This window comes from Thalassophryne amazonica, chromosome 8 (genome assembly GCF_902500255.1).
Source record: "Thalassophryne amazonica chromosome 8, fThaAma1.1, whole genome shotgun sequence".
NCBI classification, from domain to species: domain Eukaryota; kingdom Metazoa; phylum Chordata; class Actinopteri; order Batrachoidiformes; family Batrachoididae; genus Thalassophryne; species Thalassophryne amazonica.
This window is the reverse complement of record NC_047110.1, coordinates 69,965,523-69,992,353: the sequence shown is the minus strand read 5'-3', so window position 1 is coordinate 69,992,353 and position 26,831 is coordinate 69,965,523. Positions and strand designations below refer to the sequence as shown.

At 39.4% G+C, this 26,831-nt stretch overlaps 1 protein-coding gene across 14 annotated transcripts in view; it reads right to left on the bottom strand.

Annotated features, from left to right (window-relative positions):
• Window positions 1-26,831, bottom strand: part of c2cd5 (C2 calcium dependent domain containing 5) — a 56,217-nt gene that overhangs the window by 5,256 nt on the left and 24,130 nt on the right. For 4 of the 14 annotated variants that reach the window (XM_034176596.1, XM_034176599.1, XM_034176592.1 and 1 more), the window contains 15 exons: window positions 25,628-25,742; window positions 21,206-21,304; window positions 17,589-17,700; window positions 17,379-17,458; window positions 15,990-16,176; window positions 15,747-15,911; window positions 12,466-12,606; window positions 11,396-11,459; window positions 11,217-11,278; window positions 9,033-9,131; window positions 8,791-8,880; window positions 8,095-8,173; window positions 6,735-6,824; window positions 2,627-2,659; window positions 2,214-2,345 (listed from right to left, as the gene is read on the bottom strand). In XM_034176596.1, the coding sequence (XP_034032487.1) occupies window positions 2,214-2,345; window positions 2,627-2,659; window positions 6,735-6,824; window positions 8,095-8,173; window positions 8,791-8,880; window positions 9,033-9,131; window positions 11,217-11,278; window positions 11,396-11,459; window positions 12,466-12,606; window positions 15,747-15,911; window positions 15,990-16,176; window positions 17,379-17,458; window positions 17,589-17,700; window positions 21,206-21,304; window positions 25,628-25,742 (1,548 nt within the window). Of the gene's footprint in view, window positions 1-2,213; window positions 2,346-2,626; window positions 2,660-6,551; window positions 6,644-6,734; window positions 6,825-8,094; window positions 8,174-8,790; window positions 8,881-9,032; window positions 9,132-11,216; window positions 11,279-11,395; window positions 11,460-12,465; window positions 12,607-13,040; window positions 13,086-15,746; window positions 15,912-15,989; window positions 16,177-17,378; window positions 17,459-17,588; window positions 17,701-21,205; window positions 21,305-25,627; window positions 25,743-26,831 lie in introns of those variants that run through there. The other 10 variants (XM_034176593.1, XM_034176589.1, XM_034176594.1 and 7 more) reach the window with 7 other exon arrangements.

Genomic DNA, 26,831 nt, shown 5'->3' with positions numbered 1-26,831 from the left:
GCAGTCATCTGAAAGCATTTCAGCACGGAGACACACACGTCTCTCTCCGCTCTGACTTAAAGGGAGGAAAAAAATTCCATTAAAATGTTTCATTGAAATAGTCCATAGTGTCAGTGTTTGTAGATGCTGATACATTCAGAAGTTTATGGTTTATGTTACAGTTTAAAGGCTCCCATTTCCAAAAACCTCGAAAGGAAAACTGCATTAACCCTCTGGGGCTGATGCTGTCGTATACGATGGCTTAGACCAAGCTTTACTAAGTTATAAATAACGTTTTAATGATATGAGATAGAAACTTACTTTTTTCCTGAAAAGTTAACTCAGCTGACTTTCGAGCCAGCCGTCGGCCATCTTTGTACTCCTCATACCTGTGTGATGATGTGCGCAATGTGAGTGTCCAATCTAAATTGGGTCACCATCACATGGTTTTCCAAAATCCAATCGTAGGGCAGATTTACCTCACGTGATAAACCAAAGATCGTTTTTTAGTAGTGATCTGTTACGAGTTGGCCCGTTTGAATAGCCATCTGGCTGTTCCCTCCAATGCGCCCTGCGCCATTACGCACAGCAATCAGTCAAAGTGAGCAGGCGGAGGGCCTCTGATGACAATCTCACATGCTCAAACACAGATTGTTCGAGATTTAGAGATGCTCCACTCCTCATTACCCGTGTTACTGAATAAGCCTGTGGCAAGCTCTCTTGCTCCGACATAAAGCAATGTTTACCATATCAATGGAGCGGGGGAGAGGGGCCGCCCCTCAGAGTGTAAATGGGCCAAAGTGTGAAAGCTGCTTTCACACTCCAAAACACAGTTGAAGTAGAAGTTTGTGATGTGGCCTTTGTGTAACAGCAGATAGAGATTGCTTTGAGATGAAGACAAACAAAACACATAGACCATTTTGTATATATTGTTCAAAATGTGCATTTGTGTTTATTGTTTGAACCTTTTTGTTGTACAGTCTTTCACACAAGAGCCCAAATTACCTTTCTAAAGTGTCAAAACAGTTGTTTATTATAGTTTACTGTGTGTTTTGAATAAATGTGTGTGGAAAATTATTTTCTGCTTTACTTTTCCTTTCTTATTTCTGACTGTAGACCTTTATTACACTTCTAAAACACAACTATGGCATATATATTCTGAAAATACAGGTTGTCCTGAAAAAAGAAACATAAAACTTGATTGTAGGATGCAGGGAGAGCTGTCAACAGCAATAACAAAACATTTATGCCAGGCGAGTGAGCGGGGGGGGGGGGGGGGGGGGGATGGGTGCTCATTCAGCTCTTGTTCAAACAAGACAATTAGTTATATTGCCTTTTTTTTTTTTGCTGTTTTTTTTTTTGTGTTTTTTTTTAAGTAATGCAATCCCACTCAAACATACTGGAAAAAAACCTGTCCTGACAGAAAAACTGCCTACTTCAAAGGATGAAACAAGAAGAGAGCAAATGCTATATACATTTTAAGAACTTTGGTATTACAAATATTACAACATAAATGTCATTTATTTGTCTGTTATTCTTGCTTTCAATGCATCTAAAACCACTCAAAATTGGTTACAATAGGGCTTCCCAATAACATTTAGAGGTATAAAACCCTTGAGCTTCAGGGGGCTCTGTCCTCTTGACCCCCACCGGGGGCCCCTGCACCCCTTGCCCTGAGTCGCAATCACATAATTTACCTGGCACTAAAATGGTTGTAGCTAGAACCCTGCTCATGACTAAGAAAGGTGGATTCTAGCATGGGAATGACCTGAGAGCTTCTAATCACGTAGCCAGGCAACATGAATATGAATAAACAAAAAACTGTTGTGAGACAAATTAAAAACAAAAACAAAAAAAAGTATTTGAGTGCACTGTGACCTTTACGGAGCAGCAAGCTTTCCTGTGGTAAATGTTGAAAATTTCTAAAACCCTTTCAGCCCTTGCAAATCTATAAAGTCTTGACACAAAGATGCTGTGGTGGAAAGACATTGTATGATGAATTTACGGGAAGGAAGAAATAATAATAATAACAATAATAATAATTTAAGAATCCTTCTTTGACTTCGGAGTCATGCTGTCAATTAGGGATCCCTCTGAGGGGCGGGACTTCAACTTTCACACTGTAGCTAATTAATTGGTGCTTAGTTTATGATGCTCTGCCCCCCAGCGGCATGCATGGAGGGGTGTGTGTCTGTGCTGATGAAATGACTCTGTGTGTATGTGGGTATGATCACCAGAGTGTGCTAGAGACTGTGTCCTCCTACTTGTCTTAACTGATCCCCGTCTTATGGTGTGAGCTTTCAGTCTAAGCAGCTCTAGCCAGGTGCTGCATCTGTCTGCAAAGGAACCGTAATCAACGGAGGCAGCTGGAGAGAACACGCACGCACGCACACACACACACAGAACCATTACCCGCACCCATGCATACACAACACACAAACACAACAACAACAATAATGATGACGACGAAGAAAAAAAATACAAAGAACACACGAATAACAAAAGAAGAGAAGAACAGAAAAGAACAGTGGATGAGGACTGGGAGCGGGCTAACTCTGTCAAAGACTAAAGGATGAAAGTCAAAAATGGGGCTGTATAGGAGCAGGGAGGTGGGTCGGGGTGGTGGTGGACAGTGTCGGTGACTTACCTCGTGTGGAGACATTGGCACTCTCTGGGACACCTGTTAAGCACACACACACCCGTACATTAATAAACAAAAAAAAAAAAAAATCTACTTTTGCACTCTACAGCAAGATTCATTTTTTTGAACCAGCAATCCTTTCTTACTGCAAAAAAAGCTAAGCTGGCATGTTACTCCTTTCTCACCTTCAGTCCAAATCTGACTTTCCTTTGTGTTACTGGTCCGACGACAGCAAAGGTCTCAAACTTGACACTGCAGTCTTGACCAGCCCGTAAAATATCTTATATTTATCATTAATAATACTGCTTGAATGGTTGTCTTCCTTCCGAACTGGCCAATGCAGTCTTGTTTGAACCCCTATGTAATATTGCAGGATCTGAACACATCTGGGGACAGCCGGCACCAACATGGCAGAGACTAATCCCTGGGTGGAGTGTGGGAGTTTCAACACAAACCACTCAGCCCAGCTCGGTAAATTTAAAAGCATACCCGCCATCACCTAGCAGTTGTGTCGGATTAAGACGTGCCGGTTTAAAATGGTTTCTGCTGAAACCCCCATCCTCCAAATGGGTTGTGCTGACACTCCCGCAAAGAATGTCACTTCTAACAGGAAAATGGTGTACTGTTTTGTTTTTGGCTGCAATCACCGAAGCAGTCATGAAAAGTACAGTTTTTTCCATGCTCAGTGGAGAAGAGAAGATGAGGCAAAAGGGAGCGGTCGTGTCAGTAAGTGTTAGTCTACACAGCTAACCAGAGTAGCTGTGTTCTCTCGCCTATACAACTGCCTCAACATGTTTGAGCTCCGGGTCATAAACAAACCGCAACACATGTCCACTTTCCAAAGTATCGTCACTTTTTCTTTGCATTTACACTTTGTTTGTGTGTAATTTGCCAAATAACTCAGGGAAAGTGACATGTTTCTGCTGGGAACAGATGAGGGCTGTCCCCAGATGTAGAAAAATTGCATTATATGCGTCATATTTTACCCCTTTAAGTGCCCACCCTCAAACGAGACTGCGCTGCCCAATTCTCAGCTTCCCGAAATAAAAGTGACATTCGAGCGCAGAGTGAAACATTTCAACATAGCTCAGTCAGCAGCCAGAGATCGACAAACTGCCTGCAATAAAAAAAAAGGGTCATAATAAAATGCTTTAATAGCATGTCATACTGAAGGGGACTTACAGAAGAAGCTGTATATATATATATATATATATATATATATATATATATATATATATATATATATTATATATATATATATACACACACACACACACACACAATTATCTGGTGTGTAAGTTGCATCTGTCGCTGAGGAATAACATAAGTCACACTGGGGTATAAGTGGCAGAACCTCCCAAACAAGTAAAAAAAACAAAATGAACACAAAACTGCAACTTATACTTCAGAAAATGTGGTAGAGAGAGACAGAGAAAAAGAAAGAGAGGGAACTGCATTGACAGCCTAATCATGCAAAACAGATGTTTATGAAACAAGCAGAACAAGTTTATGCTCAATGTGTAAGACAGTATTCACACTGATGTGAGTCAGTGCAACACAGTCGAGGAATAATCAATCAATCAATCAATCAATTTTTTTTTATATAGCACCAAATCACAACAAACAGTTGCCCCAAGGCGCTTTATATTGTAAGGCAAGGCCATACAATAATTATGTAAAACCCCAACGGTCAAAACGACCCCCTGTGAGCAAGCACTTGGCTACAGTGGGAAGGAAAAACTCCCTTTTAACAGGAAGAAACCTCCAGCAGAACCAGGCTCAGGGAGGGGCAGTCTTCTGCTGGGACTGGTTTTTGGCTGAGGGAGAGAACCAGGAAAAAGACATGCTGTGGAGGGGAGCAGAGATCGATCACTAATGATTAAATGCAGAGTGTTGCATACAGAGCAAAAAGAGAAAGAAACAGTGCATCATGGGAACCCCCCAGCAGTCTACGTCTATAGCAGCATAACTAAGGGATGGTTCAGGGTCACCTGATCCAGCCCTAACTATAAGCTTTACCAAAAAGGAAAGTTTTAAGCCTAATCTTAAAAGTAGAGAGGGTGTCTGTCTCCCTGATCTGAATTGGGAGCTGGTTCCACAGGAGAGGAGCCTGAAAGCTGAAGGCTCTGCCTCCCATTCTACTCTTACAAACCCTAGGAACTACAAGTAAGCCTGCAGTCTGAGAGCGAAGCACCCTATTGGGGTGATATGGTACTACGAGGTCCCTAAGATAAGATGGGACCTGATTATTCAAAACCTTATAAGTAAGAAGAAGAATTTTAAATTCTATTCTAGAATTAACAGGAAGCCAATGAAGAGAGGCCAATATCGATGGTCTCAGACGAAGCCCAGATTAAGTGGTAGGAGGCAAATTTGCAGTTCCTTGACTGACCACTTGAGGCTAGTTTCAAAAGCGAGCAAGTTCCCATTCAAGTTTATGTTAAAATGTCCAACTTCAGAAACAAACCTGTTCACAGTCTGGGCTCTATAGTTTCGAAGCAAGCATTTTCCCCCCCGATTTCTTAGTTTAAGATGTTTTAAGCCATAAAATCCTGCAATAATTAGGGCCGTGGACACTTTGAGTGACAGTTACTGAGCCAAGCAGATCTGACTCCCATAGCATCGCTGCTCAGAAGCTGCTCGATGGCGCCACTAGCTGTTGTGGAGGGCTGTATCTGTCATTTTGAGCATTTTATTACAAATACCTGGAATAATATGGCTTGTTGTGTGGCAAAATGTCCTAACGGATCATCTAAGACACCCCTGCTGCAATATTTGCAGCAGGGTTTGTCCAGTCCTGTTTGATGCAAAGTACCTACCTGAGATACTGATTAACTCCTTTCTTGAAGAAATTTTACATATGGTTTGGAGAAAGCAAGGCTGGAACTCAGCCACACTGGGTGCTTAAGCCAGTGCATTCAAAGCGCCGGTCCCAAACTTGGATAAATGAATCGTGCTGCATCAGGAAGCACATCAGGTATTAATTTTGATAAGCCAACCATGCAGATTACAAATCAAATTTTCATATCGGTTGAGGCCCAGGTTAACAAGAACAACTACCACCAGTGCTGCTGTCTAACAGGGTGCCAGTGAAAATTGGGCAACTGTTGTGCGAAGAAGAGGTGAAGAACTTTTCCAGAGATAGCGGGAGAGGAGAAAAGTTAGAAGTGTGGAAGTGAGCATTAGGACCTTGAATTAGGGCTGAAACGATTCCTCGAATTTTTTGATGAATCGATTCCTCTTTGGGGCTTCTGATTCCCAAAGAGGAGGTTTATGGATGTGCTTAGGGAAGAAATGCAGGTGGTTTGTGTGATAGAGGATGTGGAGGACAGGGCAAGATAGAGACTGATGATCTGCTGTGGCGACCCCTAACGGGAGCAACCAAAAGGAGAGGTGAAAGGCAACGTAAGACTGGAAAAGCCATGACGAGACTGTTTGATATTTGCGTTCCCTGCAATCAGTAGGGAAAGCACAGGCATAACAGCAACCAGTCAATGGGTCAGTGGGTCCGAAAAATTTCTGTCAGTACATGCATGAATCCGATTGGACATCTTTGGACAGATCTGAAAATGGCTGTGCACCAATGCTCCCCATCCAACCTGATGGAGCTTGAAAGGGGCTGCAAATAGGAATTGGCAAAACTGCCAAAGATAGGTGCACCAAGCTGTAACATGACAAAATGTGGAGAAAAAAAATGAAGCGCTGTGAATACCGTATAAGTAACTACTGATATTTGATTCAGAAGCATAAATCAGCCTTTAGAACTCCCATGTTAACAGTCTTCTCTTGTGGTTAAGCTGTGATACTGCAAGCTCACAGTTATGATAAAGTAATATTCAGCAGAAACGATGGTCTCACATTAGGAACACAAGCTCTTCATCTATGTAACAGCACACTGCAACGTAACAGCACAAATACAGCGCACTGAGCTATAACACAGCACTCATTATTTACCTGCAAAATGAACCACAACCAGCTGATTTTGGCAGTGTTTTGCAGCTGGGGTGAGTAAAGAGACTGTACCTGAAGTGTTAGTGGAGGACATGAGCAATGCCTGTTAGTAAAGGAGGACAGGGGAGGTGGTTATGTAGCAATAAAAAAGGTTAAAGGCTACCTGAGATTTTGGCTGATGCTTGAATACTACTCGATGACTCTGCACATAACTCCAGGGGAAACTGCAACTGCTCTTCTGCCTCATTGCCACCTGAGAATAACATTTAACCATTGAGGTTATTTAACTTATAATTCAATATGGTGTACACATTATTGCCTGCTTTTAGAGCACTGACAATAGAGTTAAAATTTTTGAAGAGTCTACTACTTTTTCTAATTACTCAGAATGAAACGGGTTGAACATTGGCTCCAGGAAGAGCAGAGAGGACACAGTTTTTCCACTCCTAACAGTCATATGAGCAGGTGATTTCTCTGATGAACTCCTTCGCTCTGCTCGTATTTTTGTATCCTTGTATTTTTGTAAATTTTTGTATATTGTGTAAGTTTTTTTTGTTTTACTTTATTCTTATTTTTCTATTTTATTTTAATTCTATCATTTATTTATCATCAACCACTTCAGTGAAAAGAGAGCTGCTACTTTTTTAATCTTTGTATATATCTTGCTACACTTTGTACTGCATACACTGTAAAATAATAATAAAAGGATTCTGATTCTCAAAGTACTGTTAAAGGTCAACTCACCTGGTGGAGTCTGTGACTGCAATGGAAACCTGAATCCTCTTAGCTCTTTCTGGAACCACTGTGGCCAGTGGTATATAGGAGTGTAGAACAAATTATCAATAACATTTAAAAATTTATAACTGCAAGGGATTAAAAAAAAATAATGCTTTAAAAAACAAATAAGCACTATGAGGGCTCACTTGTAAGACCCATGTTATTTAATCCATTCATGATTAATTAAACACAGGACCCATCCATCCAAGTCTGACCCAAATCGAGAGAAGGGCTGCGTGACCCATGACGAAACTTTCACACATACAAGCTGCATGTGGGTCTAAAAGGTGTGTCAGAAGTCCTTTTAATATCTCGTGGTATGTTCCATGGTGAGCTGCACTGCAGAACTAGCTTAGCTTGGCTGAGTTACTGAACAGGTGCAGGATCACGTGACAGCTTTAGCCATTAAGGAGCCGGGGAAAAAGATCCCTTTATCTTCTGTAAAGACAGATGACAAGTCTAACTGTCTTTGCATGTGTTCTAAATGTGTGTGTGTGTTCTGTTCATATAACTCCACAAACTCAAAGTAGGGTGTTTTCTGACTCAGTTGCCCAAGTTCTGATGGATTCATGCTAGACTTTATCTATTTAATTAAATTTTTAAGGGTTCCTTTCATTTTGAATATTTGGCAGTGTCACTGAGCCATGAAGTCTGAAATGGAGTACAGAAAACTGTGTTATTTTGGGAAAGTAGCAAAAACTGAACATTTCCCATAAAATTAAGCAATCCGTTTTAATAGCTCACACCTTTGGCGGTGGCCTTGTCTCCTGGTTTCTCCTGAGTCTGATCCTTGTCAAAGCTCATGGCAACTGCTGTGACTGCAACCTGAAAGACAGAGAGGTTTATCAAAAGATTAACTATAATAGAAAGAGGGTAGATGCTGGAAAAATATCATGTCAATAAACAAGTAATAGCTAGAGGTTTTTTTGCGTGTGTTTGTTTTAATGACTATGTCTTATCACTGCTGGCAGACTGAGATAAGATAGTCTGGTGTCTTGTTTACATCTCGGCTAAAGATGCACCTGTTCTGACCTGCAATTCTGAAGTAGCGGATTATTCTCTTCAGGTCGGGTCTTGATTTAAACGAGAGTCATTTGAAAAGATATATCTATTTTAAGAGAGTAACAGCGCCATGTTATGCAGGCTCTGATTTGGAAAACTTAAGTCAAAACACATATACAATTTTGAACATCAATAATGTCCATGGTTTATCCAAAGATGAACATGAATGATTTAAAAAGCACAGCTTGTTGTCAGAAGTACAGTGGTAACACCACTAGATATTTAAGAGGCTTAGCTGAACAGTAGACACAAAGATGTTGTAAGATCCTGGGGTGAAAACAAAAATGTTAAAATGCACACTTTTTAAAAATTTAAATTAGCTCTGCTGTGCATGCAATAATGTATATCAGAGGCGGCCTGACTATACTCATGATTATCACCTGAATCAGCTCCTCTTCTGGCACAGCTACAGTGAAGTTGAGATGACAAAGACAGCAGGGTATCATGGAGCGCAACTTGAAGTAAAAACTCTGCAACAAACATAATAAATTGCCAACAGATATAAGTCTGAGGAATAACAATTTATAAAAACAACAAAAAAAAAAACCCCACCATCATTATTGGCCCCAGTGGGCATGTAATAAAACACTGAAGGTATAATTGGTCAACGGCCGTTACTTACCTTTAACAGATTTTCACAAAGGTCAGTGAAGATCTTATTCAAAGCTTGATTGGTAAGATTGGCATTACTCAACCTAAAGACCCTCACTGATGTGAACATCTGGAATACAGGGAGGCAAAGGCACACTTACAACTCAACAAAAATGACAAAATGCTGTAACTTTATGGATAAAAGCAAAGACTGCAAAATTAGATCACATAGATTCTAGGCCTTGTACCACATAGGTACAAGGCCAAGGTGGCACAACTTTGTTATCTCAATGTTGCCTTTTTCACAATCAGGTGTTCATCTTTGTTGCAAAGAGGCCATTTTTAGGGGAATATCCATGTAAATACAATTTCTTTTTTTTTTTTTTTTGCTTTTCAGCATGTCCATTTACTAATCCTAAAATATTAAAGCACAGCAGCATAGACTTTTGTTTTTGCTGTCTATCTTGGACATTGGGATGCACTTCATTGTCTATGGACACTACATATGCCCATTGACAGTGTATATATCAAAATTAACTTAACACACAGATGTGATGCTATGCCCTCTTACTAATGCCATTGCTTGTGGATGCCACATATTTTAAAAATTTTGCCATCTGTCAACACTGTGAGAGAAATCAAAAGGACCCCCTATGCATTCTGAGAGAGTCCATCCAGGCCTATCAGAATAGTAAATAATTACCTGGAAACATACTTCTCTAAAAATCAGAAGCCATTACCTATGGTCACTACAGAATATTTCTGACAATATAAGTATGTCATTTCTTGAGTTGTAAATCTGACAATCACAGCTCTCAAACTTTTTTCCATCAATATGTCACTGATAAATAGCCAAATACCCATAAACCAGTTTGGAATTTGATCATTTGAGTAATATTATGATGAAAAGTTCTGAAAATGTATTGTATAAGACAAAAAGGTAAAGTTGGTGCAAAGAAGAGGTCTCCTATGCAGTCACGTATCACAAACACAAAGGTCTCTGCTCACTGGAATACTTCTGAAATTAGATTTTGGATGTCATTATTTGTCAATATTAAGAGGAAATTAGTAATAATATCTCTGGACAATTAAAAGTATCTGATAAAGACATCTTTCAGTTACAAACAAAACTTTTGCTGAGTTCACCTGAAAATAAAAGAGAGACATACAATACCATAAAATTGGTTATACAAAAGATACCAATAGTAGGTTTAGGTTTGAGCCAGTGTACCAAATACTGTTCAACATCAACACGGTTGGGGATAACTTTGGAAAAAGCTGGCATATATATATATATATATATATATATATATATATATATATATAAAAGATATGCAACATTTAAAACACTCGGTTTGACCCTTAAATGCTACAAACTTAATCACTTATGTCTCTTTTTTACTTGCAGAAACCCTTAATTTTATGGTGATGCTAAGCAAGACTCAGGAAAATGCCAAGATTAACCATACTACAGCGAACAAAATTATTGAGTGTCAAAAAGGTGCAGCGACTTTATGCTAGACTGACAAAATGCAGGGCCAATATTGACATTGGTATGAAAAACACTGAAATGAAACTCCTGCTGTGCAGGACCACAACTACACACTGATGAAAGCAGGACATAAAATCTAACATTATGTTACAATAGGGTAGCGTAGCCTCGTTTGAACCCTGCGTGATATTGCGGGATTTGACTACTTATAGGGACAGCCTCTCCCATTGTGCAATATATACACAGCATAACTTCACACGGAAAAATTATGTACTATTTTTTTTTCGGCTGCAATCACCGAAGCAGTCCCAAGAAGTGCAGGGTTTTTTTGGCTCCCAGTCAAGAAGGGAAGATGAGGCAAATGGGAGCGGTCGTGGCAGTAAGTGTTAGCCTACACAGCTAACCAGAGTAGCTACGTTCTCTCGCCTGCAAAGCCGCCTTAACACGTTTGAGCTCCGGGTCATAAACAAACCGCAACACACGTCCACTTTCCACCGCAGTGTCAGTTTTTCTTTGTATTATCACTTTCTTTGTGTGTAATGTGCCAAAAATCTCAGAGAAAGTGCCATGTTTCTGTCCCTGGAAGTAGAGAAATTACAACATATGAGTCATATTTTACCGCTTTAGCACCCACCCTCAAACGAGACTGTGCTGCCCAATAAGAAACATTATTTGGTTCAGATGACTGGTCTGCAAAGGAATCAATAGTGTACTATAGTGTACCTGTACTCCTGAAGTCCAGTTGTTAATCCCAGGCATGATTTCTGCGTTACAGCTGTAAAAACCTGAAGATAGAAAAGTAAAAATACATAAAGAACAGAACTGATGGGACAAAGAATAAATTACAAATATCAGAGCATTAACATAATCAGCAGGTATGATGCAAAAAGAATGACATGTACCTGTAGGCGGCGGTGCATCAGTGAGAAGGGAGTGGATGTCCTCAATAGCATCAGTGTCATCTACCTGAAAATACAGGAAATGTTTCACTGAATGAGTTAGTTTGCAGACCTGCAAACATCAAATTTCTTCAAGAAGCAAATATGGACTACAGCATGGCAAACATCAGGATGCATGTGAGGGGGCGTCTCCCCTATCCAGAAAACAGATTGACAGAATACTCCAACCTAAAAACACATTTGATTTAAAACCAGTAATGGGCTGTCAGTACAGTAACTATTTGGTGGGAGGAATAATAAATAAAGTAACATCCAATCACATTTACAGTGTGAAACTCTTGCACACAGAACACAAAAATGTGGCAACTTTGATTTCCTGTAGACTGGTTATTTCTATAAACAGTGAATAAACATTACATTTTTTCAGGAAATAGATTCCCCCCAGGACTGTTTTATTAGCCCAGTGGTATAGTCCTGAATACCTGTACATCTCTATTTCTCTTCTATGACACATAACAACCAACGGTGCTGTAATATTTGTTCCATTCTGTTTTGTTATTATCCAAGATGGGATGCAAGAATAGCAAGAGTCATATCCCCCGGTCCCCACAAATCAGTTATACAAAGTGTCGGGGATCACCCATGTACACCCTTATGATAAATATGAATGAAATTGGTCAACAGGTTTTGAGATATTGCGCTAAGAAGGGTGGCAATGAAAATATTTGGGGGCTCACCCAAGTACACCCTTATGCTTAATATGAATGAAACTAGTGAACTGATTCGTGAGATATCGCGCTAAACAAGCAAAAACAGATGGACAAACATGCTGATCACTATATCCCCCATACTTCATTCTGCGGGGATAAAAAGTGATTACAAAGGTCTTGAAATCAGTTATTTAAAATATGCTCTATCTTGATTTTACATTAACTTGGTGATTGCATGGCCAAATATATTTATAATTAATAAATAAAAGTATTAATGTATAATTCATTTGTACAAGTCCAGAAAAATGTACTTTTTAATATAAATAAATACTTTTTAAAGTTTATTTATTGATAAATACACACCTCCAGGACAAAGGCATCCTTCTTGCCATGAGAGAGGTCCAGTTCTGAGAGCTCATCTGAGCTCTCAGAATGAGAACGAAAGAGCTTGGTTCGTTGTCTGGGCTCAGGGATTGGAGAGCCAACTGCTTCTTCCATCAGCTCCTACAAATAAGGGGGCACAAGATTAACACCAGCACCCTAAAGCAGCCATCACCTGCACCTCACAGCTCTCCAACTAGTACAGTGGCTATGTTAATGACACACGACATGCTCCCTTTCACAAATACCCCAAAAGACACACATGTATGATGTTAAGTACTGATCTGTAAGAGTAAAGAGTGATGCAAACCAACACACACAATATGAAAGCATACAAAGGTGAGAGTGTGAAATAGGCCAGATCATAGTACAAACAGAGTAACAAACAGAGTGGGTTCTCCTTGAACTGTGACTCTGGAGTTGGTTAAGCTGACTGTCCCGTTTATAAATGTCCCAGTTAGAGTTAAGGTGTGGAGGCAGTGTGGACTTGTGACTGAGTGAAATATTTATCATGCTTTACTGTGTCTGGCAGCTATAGAAGCTGGCATGTTCAGTACCATTTTTATGCCGCCGAACACATCAGGGTCCAGGGCAAATAATTTCTTTAATGACCAGAGAGAGATAAAAGGGGGTAAGTTCATCATGATGCAAAGAGACCATAATATATATATATTACATACTAGCATACTGCCCATGGGGATCCACGGGCACTAGACTGGGTAGTGTTTATAAAACAGGTAGCTGACATTTTTCAAGGGCAGTACTAAATTAAGCAAAGCATGTATTGAATGTTTTTAGAACCTTCGGCCTTAATAATTTTAGAAGAGGAATGCAACCCTTTTATTTCCTATTAATTATGTAATTTTTTAATATTACTTTACCATCTTAATGTATTTATAAATTCTTTTAGGTTCTCGTTATCATTTACACACTATTATTATTAATATTATTTTTGCTATTTTTACTTCTATTTTGTCATTTGATTTTTAAATGGACCACAATAAAAATAAATGTTTTTACCTTCTTGAGTCATCCACACTTTTAATAAAAAGATGACTTACTGCCCCCTGCTGGAATGGCATGTGAGTCCAGAAAGTAGTTGGCAACATCCACTGTTCAGTGTTGTTAGCTAATATCTGTAGCTACTAGCTTCTCCAAAAATATTAGTCTTATCAACGTTCCGTTTTCACAGCGTTCATCCTTGACCCAAAATATATAAACATGCCAAACGGTAAATGTCAGCTGCCCACAGTTTGTCTATGATTTAAGTTGCACGCACGCACAGCTGCTGTATGCAGGTGCTTTTAATTTGGCAAACAAAGGCGGTGGCAAAAGACATTAAAAACACTACACATTTCACTCAAGGTACCAACATGACACTTAAGTTACTCGTGCGTGTGTATGGTTTCGATCATGCAAAAACCGGGGAGAGTTGTCATTTGCCAATTGTATGCTTATGTATTTTGGGTCAAGGATGAACGCTGCGAAAACGGAAAGTTGATAGGACATTGTGCTGCAAAGCACCATGGGAGTTTGGGGGTTCAGATGTTGTTAATGTTGTTCATATTAATTTAACAGTGTTATTAGTGTTATTGAATTATTGTGTTTTTGTAGTTCAATTGGTTTAGTCAGTTTAGTTAAGTTTCATATTGTTCATACCATGAGTGAAGAGAGCATTGTTTTGATGTCTTCCACCACCATCGGTTTGTGCTTGTGTAAAAACAAAAACCTCTGCTTGCATGTGACTGGGGACAGCTGACATTTGCCGTTTGGTATGCTTTTGTATTTTGGGTCAAAGATGAACAGCGCCAAAACGGAATGTTGACAGTACAAATATTTTTGGAGAAACTACGGATATTAGCTAACGTTGCTTATTACATGCTAGACTAACACGCCATTCCAGCAGGGGGGAGATAAATCATCTTTATATTAAACATGTGAGTGCGAGTGTGTGTGATTTTATTTAGTAAGCTCAAAGTCAGTACATAATACAACTGTAAATATGTTAAAAATAAATGGATGACACAAGAAAGTGAAAACACTTATTGCCACTGTGGTCCATTTAAAAAAAATCAAATGGCAAAACAGAATAATAATAAAAATAAAAATAATGAGAATAATAATAATAATGATAATAAAGGATTACTAACTGAGCGTAAAGTCTGCACAAAATATCAAACCAAGGTGTTAGCAGTATGGGCCGAGCGTAGCGAGGCTAATAATTTGTTTATTTTATATATATATATATATATATATATATATATATATATATATATATACATACATACATACACACACACTCCAGGTAACGTGAAAGCTGCTGCTGATGGTTTTGGGCTCGTAGTCAGGCTTATTCGCTTCACCTCCATGAAGAACTTGCTTAACAGATGGCCTGGTCGTCAGCTGGTAAGCTTTCAATCTGTGTTTTTTCCTGATGCTGTTTAGATATTTATGGAGTATGTTCATGTCCAACTTGATTTTTCTAATCGTGTTTTTAGCTTTCTGGTTTGTAACAAAGTTTTCGATCTGTTCTTGACTGAGCTGGGTTTTCATCCTGTTGGAATTATTTTTGGACGTCCACTTCAAGCTTGTCTGCTGTTAATTCCTCCATTTTCTTTGTTCGCTTTTTGTTTTGTTTTATTTCGCACCGTGAAAATTGTAAACAGTCGCAAATCTAATACGAGATCCGGACCAACTGTCATGGTAACGGTCTGATATGGGAAAATATCAGGCTGGAAATCAGACAATTAGTGCACATGTACCGTTATAGCCACAGAATAACTGTGTGTATATGATAACAAGAACCTAAACAATTTATAAATACATTCAGACAGTAAATTAACATTAAAAATCCATAATTAACAGGAAATAAAAGGACTGAGTTAAGTTGTTTTGGTCTGAGGTTCTAAAAATACTCTGGACTCTCATGCCATTCAACTCATTATACAAGCTTTGCTTAAGTTTTACCTACCTATTTTATGAACACTTCCCAATCTAGAGCCGTGGATCCCCACGGGCAACATGCTAGTAATACTTAAAATTCTTATAGCTTTCAGCAGTTTTCCCACTGTCTACAAAGACTGCCGACGAGCCAAGAAGAGACAACAGCTGAAATGATTTTCTGGTTAATGTCATAGTAAAATGAAACACTGAATGAAGCTACAACATTTGCATGATACACTTGATAGTATAAAAGACAACTTACAAAGTGAATCATAAATATCACCCTCGACAGAACTGTACGATTGCAGCACATGTCTCACCGGGGGAGTTATTTGATAGAGCTCTTTGTTCTTGGATATAGTGTCATTGATCCTTTTCTGGATGGTCGAAATATGATGCTCATTGTTCAGCTCACCAGGAGTCTTCCCTGCAATCTGGATGCCTCCTGGTGCAGGCAAGGCTGTGAGATAGACTCCTGTAGCAGACTGCAAATGGACACATTTTGAGCTTGAGGTGTAAACAGCTCTGTCTGACAAAACAATGTTATCAGAATGTTAACTTACAGCCAGTCCCAGCAACATGTTCTCGCCAATGCTGATTTGTATGCATAATCCAAACAGAGCGTTCATGCTGCGCAGCTTCATTTTGTTCATCAGCTGAGTGTGCAGCTCATACTCCATGAAAGGCAGCAGGTTGGAGATCGCTGTTGCATTCACCTCTCCTTGGGCTTTCTTCTTTAGACGACACAGCCTTAAAAAAATAAAATAAAATAAACTGCATGAAGTCTTTGATCACAGCTTATTACATTAGGACTATGTATGTAAACATGAACATCTCTCACTATTTGGGTGTTCCATCCAACAAAACTCCATCCAAAAACAGCAAATACAAAGGTGACCATCTTGGTTCAAGCAGCTCTGAGCCCTGCTGGCTGGCTATAAAAGTGTTGAATTACTATAAACTCATCAGAGTACCAATAACTGTGCCATGAACACATTTTATGTATGAAAGCATTTTTGTTGTTGTTGTTCAACAACAATTAACATTTTATTATTAAATTTTCTGATTACACATACCTGATTCATTTACATTTATTACTAAACAGATTTTACATTCTGGATTTAAGATTGGGGAGTACCAATAATTTTTGGCTGGGACAGTAGATCTTCCAACTCACATGAGCGTTCTGTGATTAAAGCATCCTGAAAGTTTTGTCAAACCTTACAAATTCACCTGGCTCATGGAGATCAGATGTTGAAACCATTTTTAAACTTTATAATTTCGACATGCAACAAAACTCCACAAAATCATCCCCCAAAATACTGACGACCCCCCCCCCCCCCCCCACAAAAAAACATGGACCTTTGTCACTTTTTTCCTGCTGCGCTGCAGTACATTGGCACTGCCTCTGCTTGCCGTTTGTTCACCACCGGGGGCAGCACCAAATACAGCAGTGGAAATCGCAATACAGAAGCCCAGAAGCTATTGTTAGCATAGCATAACTTTCCCTTTCTGAACTGGTATGACTGTATTCACAAACTGAACCAAACAAAAGTTCAAACAAGTACATTTATTAGTTATACGGCCTGCCACTACTGGACATTCGATTTTCTTTTTATCTCACAAAGTTAACGTTAATGTGACCAGTTCTGCAGGGGCCTTGCACCAACCTTTAAACTTTTATGACAGCTCCATGTCAAAGCAGTGAGCACAAAAAGCTTAATTCAACTGAATTATAACATTAAATATCAAGCCATGAACCAGTTTGTAGAACATATTGACTGATTCAAAGGCACGTGTATCGACGGAGTCACACATATTACTTGTGAATTGTTATGCCACTACTGCTTGTATTATAATATTGCATTAAAAGTATTTCCCAGCAAGCTTTCCCATTTTAAAAGGGACTTAAATTTAACAGTTTCAAATACTCGACCAATTAAATGTGGTACCTGGCCTGAATAAGGCAACCCTTCCCTGTAACAGCTGCTTCTGGTGGTAAATCAACTGTTGTAAACAGTACATCAGGAACCTTTAGAGGCAAAAAACACATCTTATTAATAATCATCATCAATAACATACAGAAGAACATTTGCAAGACTTTGCACTTACATACAGAACATTTAAAGATAACTGAGGATGTAAGAAAATGTTTGTGAGACCTTCTGTCGCCTACAGTGGTAACAGTAGGTGAGTTGCGCAGGAAATGGAATGTTGAGTTCATCATATGGGATATGACAGAAGCCACAGCTTGGGGGAGAAGGCTCATCAAACCTGAGGAACAACAAACACAGATTAAGCTCCACCACTCCTTCCAAGCTATAAAGTGGTGACACACGTATGTTGTTATATATTTGGACATTGACAATATTTGTAATACCTTAAATCGGGGTGGCCAATAATGTGCCATGAAGGGCCAACACCACAAATGTTTTTCTTGCCACTGATCACCTGAGCAGGTAATTTCACAGATGATCGACTTTAAGTAGAGGGGAGGAGCTCATCAGTAAAACCATCTGCTGATGTAATCAGTTTCAAGAAAAAGGTGCTCCATCTTGGCCCTTCTTGCCCACGCCTGCATTAAACTGACATCAAAGCACAGAACTGAAACAAGCAAATAATGAATAAGACAGTACAGATGATCATCATTAATCTGAAGGTACATAACTACATCTATTTTAAGAAAACAATGGCAATATTACAGTACTTTTATGAGTGGCTAAAAGACTAAAAAAAAATTGTCCCTCATCCCAACCCTCTCCCCAAAATATCAACACTTCATTAGATCAAAGGCCTACATTTAATGTCAAGCGCTGCGTATCTTCAGGGCCTGATTTCATAAAGCGGTCTAATGTTTCAGTCGACAAAACTTAGTCACCCAACATTAGCAGATTAATCTGTTTCACATCGAAGGCTAAATATGTAGATTAGCTGTCTAATGTTAGCCAACGATTTTCACAGGCATAGTGGCCTGACAAGTGCAGTTGCCAAGAATCGCCTCCAATGTGCGATTGTTGTATTTACTTTCAGGCTGGTCGTCTGCTACAACCATGGTCGGAACCAGGCCCTGAGGAGAAGCACTCCTGGCCTTGGCATCCGTAAATACCTCCAATGGTTTATTCCAGTCCCGGTGTCGCAGGCCGAACGGTCCCCCCTAAAAATTGGTCCCCCTTTTGCAGCTGCGTCATTAGCCGCGGTTCACCAATTAAAACCTCGTTTCTGGTTCAAACTGCACTCCAGTCATCATGTCTCTGCGACAGCTATCTGAAGCTTTTGTACAACAATCATTTCCACATACATTCAGCATTATTTCATCATAAAAGGTGGCAGAAGCAATCAGAGGGCCGCAGTAAATGAACTGCTAGCTGATGCATTCACTGCGCGTCGGTCATTTCAAAGCATCACGGAATTTAGCCAAGTTTCTGCTTAAAACAGCCTCATTTTGATGCAAAAGGCTGACCGATTTTTAGGGGAGGACTGTTCGGTCTGTGAAACCGGAACATCTGCTCCTGCCGCTAGGCTCTCCTTCCTTCCTGTTCCATCAAATGGTGGTACATGACAGCCGCCATTTTTGAGGTAAGACACTGACATTTTGTCGACTAAAATAAGATTAGCCTCCTCTGTAGCAGGCTAAAAACTTTAGTTGGTTAACGCAAAACTTTAGCAGACTAAGCGCTTTGTGCAACGACTAAAGCCAAAAGTTTAGTCGACAAAGTGAGTTATTCGACTAAACAAGATTAGACCACTTTATGAAACCGGGCCCAGGAGTTCTTAAAATTAATCATTTAAAAAAAAATGGAAAGGGTACTCTTGCATCATTAGTGTGGGTTCATGCCTAACCATGCACACTGTCCTCATACATCGAGAGTTGCATCATGAAGGGTAAACAGCATAAATTCATGCTAAATCAAAGGGCGAATGGGAGCAGCAAAATAGTGATTGTTTTAACTCTTCCCATTTTGCTCAGGTTGCCACAATGAAGCCAGTATGAATTTGAATGTTGATATGGCATAGATTTTAGGCTAGCTACTCTTCCTCACACAAGTACAAAGAAACTGGGGCACAGATAGGCTTTCAGCCCTTTATTTTCTTGAGAGACAAGAGTCTGACCATTGTGCCACACTGTTCCATGGGAGAAGTCAAAAGAAGGTATATACAGTAAAACTCGCCTAAACCATCATCATATAAACCGGATACTCACACTCACTGGACAAAAGCAAAAGACCCAATGTTTTTGTACAGTTTTCCATGAAATAAACACCGTATATACCAGATTTTGTATAACGGATTTTCGCTCACATCTGACAAAACGTCTCTCTCCACTACAGTGTATTTCCATTGAAAACCCCTTGCATGTACCGGACAGAGCAGTCTGGACATGCCCAGTCACAACAGAGGTACGAAATGAAGTTCAGCACTGACACTAGCCGATTCAAGGTAAGTGGGTACCATATTTCTATTTCTTTGATTAAAAAGCCCAGCCATTTATTTTTTTCAAACCGTGCTCAGACCTGGCACCTAAATGACGTAATTCAAGGTCGGCAATTATAACAAAATGCTGCTTGCTGCCTGCACTGTAACATGGTGTCAAGTTTCACGTATATCCCTGGATGTGGTGAACCAAAGAAAACCGCTTTTGATCAGAGCCTTCTGCAGGGCTGCAAACCCTCTCCATAGCCTGGTCAAAATGACTGAGACCACAAGGGCTGTGATTGGTCAATTTTCCGCTTTCACTCCTTCCTCTCCTGTCATATTTTAAAAGTTTTGCCGTCCACACGCTGATTACCTTTCAATCAAGGATCAAATAGAGAAACGTTTTGGCAGTAAAGTCCACAAACATGACTAATTTTACAACACGGAGTCAAAAAACTACAAAGGCGCTCAAATGTGGGCGCTCAAATGCAAATCATGGAGGGAAATTGCACATACCATAATGTTGGTTTGGAGCTCGTTGAGGGACAAATGGATCCAGAAAAAAAAGGAGTACTTTAAAAGGGTCATACGCACGTCGACATCATTGCATGGCCACAAAGTTACGGAGTTGTAGAAGCATAAATCAAGCTTTAGAATTTTAAGGTACCACTCTGCGGTGAATTTAGAAAAAAAAGTGACTCCACCAAATGTAATCCTTTGAATGCACATAATGTCCGGTGCTTAATTACTATGAATTCCAGAAACGTGTGCATTGTCCAGTGCTTATTTAAGGCAGGCATTTATTTATTTATTTCCTGATAAAGTTTTCTGTAACTAATCCGTTACATACATATAACGGATTTTGTCCGTTTTATACGTATATCAGATTTTGGCCGTTTTTCTACATACCCGTTGTCCGTTATAATCGAAATTCTCTATATTAGATTTGACTGAACTTTATTAATCCTCTGAGGGAGTCTTCACAAGGGATTAATAAAGTTCCTTCTAATCTAATATAGTGGATTTCGATTATAACGGACATGGCCCATGGAATTTTGGGCCACCTGAATCCACAAATCCACAAAGATATGTGGATTTTATTGTAATAATAAAAAATAAATAAAATGGAAAAAAGCATAGCAAAATAAGACAAATCTGCCTGGAGCAGGCTGTCCTCAAAAACTGAATGACTGTGCATAAAAAACACTAGTGTAATTATCTTAAAGCAGACATTCCACAAAAGGTCTCCATGTTTATTTCCTTTCAACTTAACATGCTGTGATAGAAACAAACACACAAAAGTCAATATCCAAACATATATAATCTATCTAGACACATACTGTACACATACACACACAGAAACAACCTGTGGTCAATGCTTCCGATGTCTAGACAGCCTTCACGCATGTACCGAGGATTCAAGATGGCTGCAGTACCCGACGCCGACAGAATACAGACCTCTTCACTGGTTTGAGGGACATATTAGGCAAGAAAACAAAGTTAGTAGGGTGAGAAAGCACTTCTTACGGTGCATTTACACATAGGCAAGACGCATTACGAATGTCATATTTGCGTCATTCTTGGCACATTCCTGACATTTTTTTTTTTTTTACTTTTTATTTGTAAGTATTTTGAACATATAACAAATGCAACATTGTGAGGTCAAAGGAGATCAACATGTCAAACCATATAGAGATTACAGATTTTATACATTCATTTTCCTGTCACAACTCTTTTTAAAGTCCAGCCATTTTCTCCAGCGTCTCTTTCCGCTGCCTTGTAGCCGCAGGGTATAAGTCATAGCTTCCATCATCTTAATGCTCTCTACTATGGAGATGAAAAGGCTTATAGTGGGCGGGTCTTTAGTCAACCAACATTTTGTAATAGCTTTCCTGGCTGATGCCAAGAGGATTTTCAAAAGATAGATGTCGTCTGTGGCCCACTCATCAGGGAAACAGCCCAAGTACATGGATACAAATGAACTGTCCACATTAAAGCCCAGAGTTTTGGAGCATATTTTTGTTACTTCTGTCCAAAAAAGTTGTATGAATGGGCAAGACCAGAATATATGTCCGTGATCTGCCATGACCTCCCCACAGCCTCTCCAGCACACAGCAGGGGTAGTACAGAATTTAGCCTTTTGTCTGGGTGTTATAAAGAAGTGGATGATGTTTTTCCAACAAAAGTCCCGCCAGATGTTCGAGTTTGTTGTTGTGAATTGTGTTTCCCAGCTATTTATCCACATGTCCTCTGTTATATCAATATTGATTTCCTTCTCCCATTTTTGTTTTATATAATCTGTGGAGTTCCCTTTAAATTTAATTAGGCCCTGGTATAGCTTACTTATTAGAGCTTTGTTACTTCCAAGGTTATAAGCATTAGTAAAAACATTAACAACTGAGAAGTCCCTGACAGTGCAATTGCTTGTTTTTTTTAACAATATAATCACAGAGTTGCAAATATCTAAAAAAAATCTTGTCTATTAAGGCCACCAATCTCGCACAAAGTGTCAAAGGGAATTGGTCCAGACTTTTTAATAAACATGCATGTAGCAGTCAATCCCCGCCACACCCACTGTTTGAATCTACTATCCTGGGCAGTGGGTAAAAACTCTAGGTCATATGCTGGCCATTTTAGGACTTTTATCTCTTCCTGAAGCTGTAGTTTCTTAACCAGCTCCTCCCACACCTTTAGTGCCAAGGTGATCCATTGGCTAGTTGTTGAGAAGAATTCCTTTTCATGAGTTACAAACCCCAATCTGGACTGAATTGGTATTCTTGACAGAGACATCTCAATTGTTTTCCATCGTGCACTATAGGATGGATTACACCAACAAACCAAATATTTCACCTGTGCAGATATATAATAATCCCTCAAAGAGGGCAGAGCCAACCCCCCTCTCTCCCTCGGCAACTGTAATGGACAAAACCTAACCCTTGGTCTTTTATTGAACCAAATAAATCTCGAGATGTGTTTATTCCAGTCCCGGAATTGTTTCTCAGGTATGGAAATAGGTCAAGCAAGAAACAAGTACAATAGTTTTGGGAGAATATTCATCTTAATAATCTGTATTCTGTTGCCGAAGTCAAGGGGGAGCAGGCTCCAGGCACTGAGTTCGTTGTATATCTCTTGGTTTGTATGTCTATAATTCATTTCAAATATTCGGGACAAGTCTTTTGGTAAATTTACTCCCAAATATTTTATGCTAGTCGAATTCCAATTAAAATTGTATTTAGACAGGGGAGACTGCTCTGGGGAAAAATTAAATGACATAACTTGTGTTTTATTTACATTGAGTGTATATCCTGAGTATGATCCATATGTCTCTAGCATCTTCATCAACACCGGTAGGCCCAAGGCAGGATCTGTGATTGTGATAAGGACATCATCTGCGTATAAACTCACTGTGTACTCCTCCTCGCCAATTAGGATACCCTTCACTACTGACTCCTGACGAATTGCCTGGGCTATAGGTTCAATGAACAAGTTAAAAAGGTTTGGACTGGCCGGACACCCTTGTCTACAGCCCCGCTCCAGTACTATAGAGTTGGAAAGACTACCATTGATTTTAATTCTGGCAGTAGGTGACGAATAAAGGGCTTGGATACAATTTATGAATTCCTGGCAGAAACCAAATCTCTTCATTACTAAGTAAAGAAAATCCCAATATACCGAATCATATGCTTTTTCTGCATCTAAACTAAGAATAACTGCACTGAGTTTCCCCTTATTGATCTGTTCAATAATATGCAACGCTCTCCTAATATTGTCATGGGTTTGCCTATTTTTCAAAAAACCCGTTTGGTCCTCATCAATCAAAGAGGGCATTATAGTGTCAATTCTCCGTACTAGTATAGTTGTATATAATTTGTAGTCAGAGTTCAATACACTTATTGGCCTATAAGATTTGCAGTCGGTTTTGTCCTTTCCCTCTTTTGGTATCACGGATATAAAGGACTCCTTCCAAAAGGGAGGTACCATTCCGCCCTTGAGGACATAATTAAAACTAGTTTGTAATAGAGGTATAAGGCTTCCCCTCAAAGTTTTATACCATTCAGGAGGGAACCCATCAGTGCCTGGTGATTTGTTTGAATTAAGAGCTGATATAGCACTTATCTATTTCCTCATGGGTTATTAATGAAGTTAATCTATTATTTGCATCTGAACCAATTGATGGGAGGTCTAACGAGTTTAAAAAATCTGCTATTATACTTTCATCAACATACTTAGATCGTCTATATAAAGATCTATAGTAGCTTTCAAAAGCGTTATGAATTTTTTCTAGGTCAGTTACTAATTTATTATTTGTCGGGTCTCTAATTTTGTAAATAGTATTTTCAGCTTTCTGTTTTTGGATCCGCCATGCTAAGAGTTTAGTTGCTTTGGGTCTTATTTCATAGTATTTTTGTTTCATAAATCGAATATTTTTCTCTACCTCTTCACCCAAAATCCTATCTATTTCCTGTTTTATTTGTCTGATTTGATGTGTCACTGTAGTATCCTTATTAGTCAGATGTAAATGCTCTAAGATTTTTAGTCTATTTTGTAGCTGTAGCAATTCTTGTGCCTTTTTCCTCTTCATCATGGCTGCCTTGGCTATTATCTTTCCTCTAAGGACAGCTTTAGCCGCATCCCACACAATGCTTGGATTTGTTTCCCCATTATTATTGTCCTCTAAGTACTGCTCAAGCTCTGTTATCATATCTTTTATGAACCTGGGATCGTCCAGCATACTAGTATTTAATCTCCACAGAGTGTTTCTCTGTCTCCCATCTAAATGTAATGTTACGTAAACTCCTGAGTGGTCAGAGATATCTCTTTGACCTATTCTACAATCCCTTATCCTGTTTATATCCCTATTAATTCCTGACATTCTTAACGTGATTGAATTCATCTAAATAGGTTTCTTAATAGTGCGTGTTGGTGCGTGATATTTGTGATTTTCGTAGCGCATGTTTTTGGCTGTCAAACAATCTTCCACAAATGTCACACACCACCCTCATTTCGCCTCATGTCGTGGAGGTTGCAACTGAGCGTGTTGATCGGTCTTGATTAGTGGTGATCCTTAATAGAGCGTGACAGCGTTCTTCTCTGACATGCGCACAATTAAACCCTGCTGCACCGCATTCAGTTTCATTGCTGCAATATGCCAAAGAAGGACTGTGACACCAAGTTGGCTAAAAGTCTCGTCCCAGTGCTCCTCAGCGCGCTCCTGCAGGTGTTCCACCTGCTGCTGTGCCTGATGTTTGGGAAAATGAGTGAGATGAGAGTCGTGTGAAGCCACAAATCTGGCTCTCTCCTCCTACTCCTTTCTGCACCACTCCATGGCAGAGAGCCCAACTAAGCATGCAGTCACAAAGTTCTTCTACTGTGGATTTTGAGGAGCAAACTGGAGCAATTTGAATTGTTCAGCAACTGACGGTAGAATGAATATGGGTGTGTGTGTGTGGAGACAATTCGCCCCATTCACAACGTAACAGAACGTAATGATGCGATGTTACGCGGGATAGCGCGCAACATTATTCTTGACCGTGCGTAATGGTACCTGATAATTCTCCAGCAACACGTGCCATTAATCGTAATGCGTGGTTCCTGAGGACACCTGACACCTCTGAGCCAAATCATCACATTCGTGATCAGCGGCCAAGAATGTATACTTCGTGGCATTCGTGTTTGCCATCGTTATGTGTAAACGCAGCTTTATATTGAAACTGAAAGAGTATTTCAGAAAAAAAAAAACTAATTTTCAGGTGTAGGAGTAACATTTTCTGTGTGTGTGATTACATACCAGATGCTCGTGTTCTCACTGTACCCCACAACAGCATGGCAACCAAGAGCTCTGGCATGAGATTTGATCTCCTGACGAATCTCTTCCCACCAAGCATCACGAGTCTCTGGCTCATCTGTAAAACATAAAAAAAAAAAATCAAAACTCTGAAAAAAAACCAACTCTCACTAGACATTCTGTGTAACGTATGTATCAAAACTTAACTTAACAGTAGTTTTACTGTGGAGCCAACACTGGATCCACCATTAACTAACATCTTTATTAGATTAAGAGAGAGAGAGAAAAAAAAAAGACCTGTCCCACAATTATCAAACACATAAAAATTAAAAGGACACCTTACAGTCTTGTGTCAAATATCTGATATTTAAAGTGACTACATTGACTTACCATTAAACAAGGTCAAAAAAGTGTAAAATACTTAATATTTTTAGATGATTCATGGTTTATATGGTCTGTCAAAGCAAGCAATTACCAACTATTATTTTATAAAATGACAATGAGGTGACAATAATGACGATGTATGTGAATTTAAGGATGATGAAGGCAAAGTCAATAGTGAGGTTAGTGTCAAAACTGAGTATTTATAGTGCAACTGGATAGTATCCACAGCAATTCACTTTTTCCACATTTTATGTTACAATTTTATTCCAAAATGTAGTAAATTCATTTTGTCCCCCTCAAAATTCTCGTCACAACACCCCATAATGACAACATCAAAAACATTTTTATTTTTCTCCAATTCATTAAAAATAAAAACAACTAAGAAATCACATGCACATAAGTATTCACACCCTTTGATCAATACTTTGTTGATGCATCTTTGGCAGCAATTAAATAAATAAAATAGACTGCATTTATATAGCGCTTTCCATCTGCATCAGACACTCAAAACGTTTTACAAGCAATGCCTCACATTCACCCCAATGTAAGAGTGCTGCCATACAAGGTACTCGCTACACACAGGGAGCAACTAGGGGATTAAGGACATTGCTCAAGGGTCCTTAGTGATTTTCTGGTCAGGCTGGGATTTGAACTGAGGATCCTCTGGTCTCAAGCCCAACTCTTTAACCACTAGATCATCACCTCCCCTATTACAGCCACAAGTCTTCTCGAAGGTGATGCCACAAGCTCGGCGCATTTATCTTTGGGCAGTTCTGTCCATTCCTCTTTGCAGAAACTCTCAAGCTCCATCAGGTTGAATAGG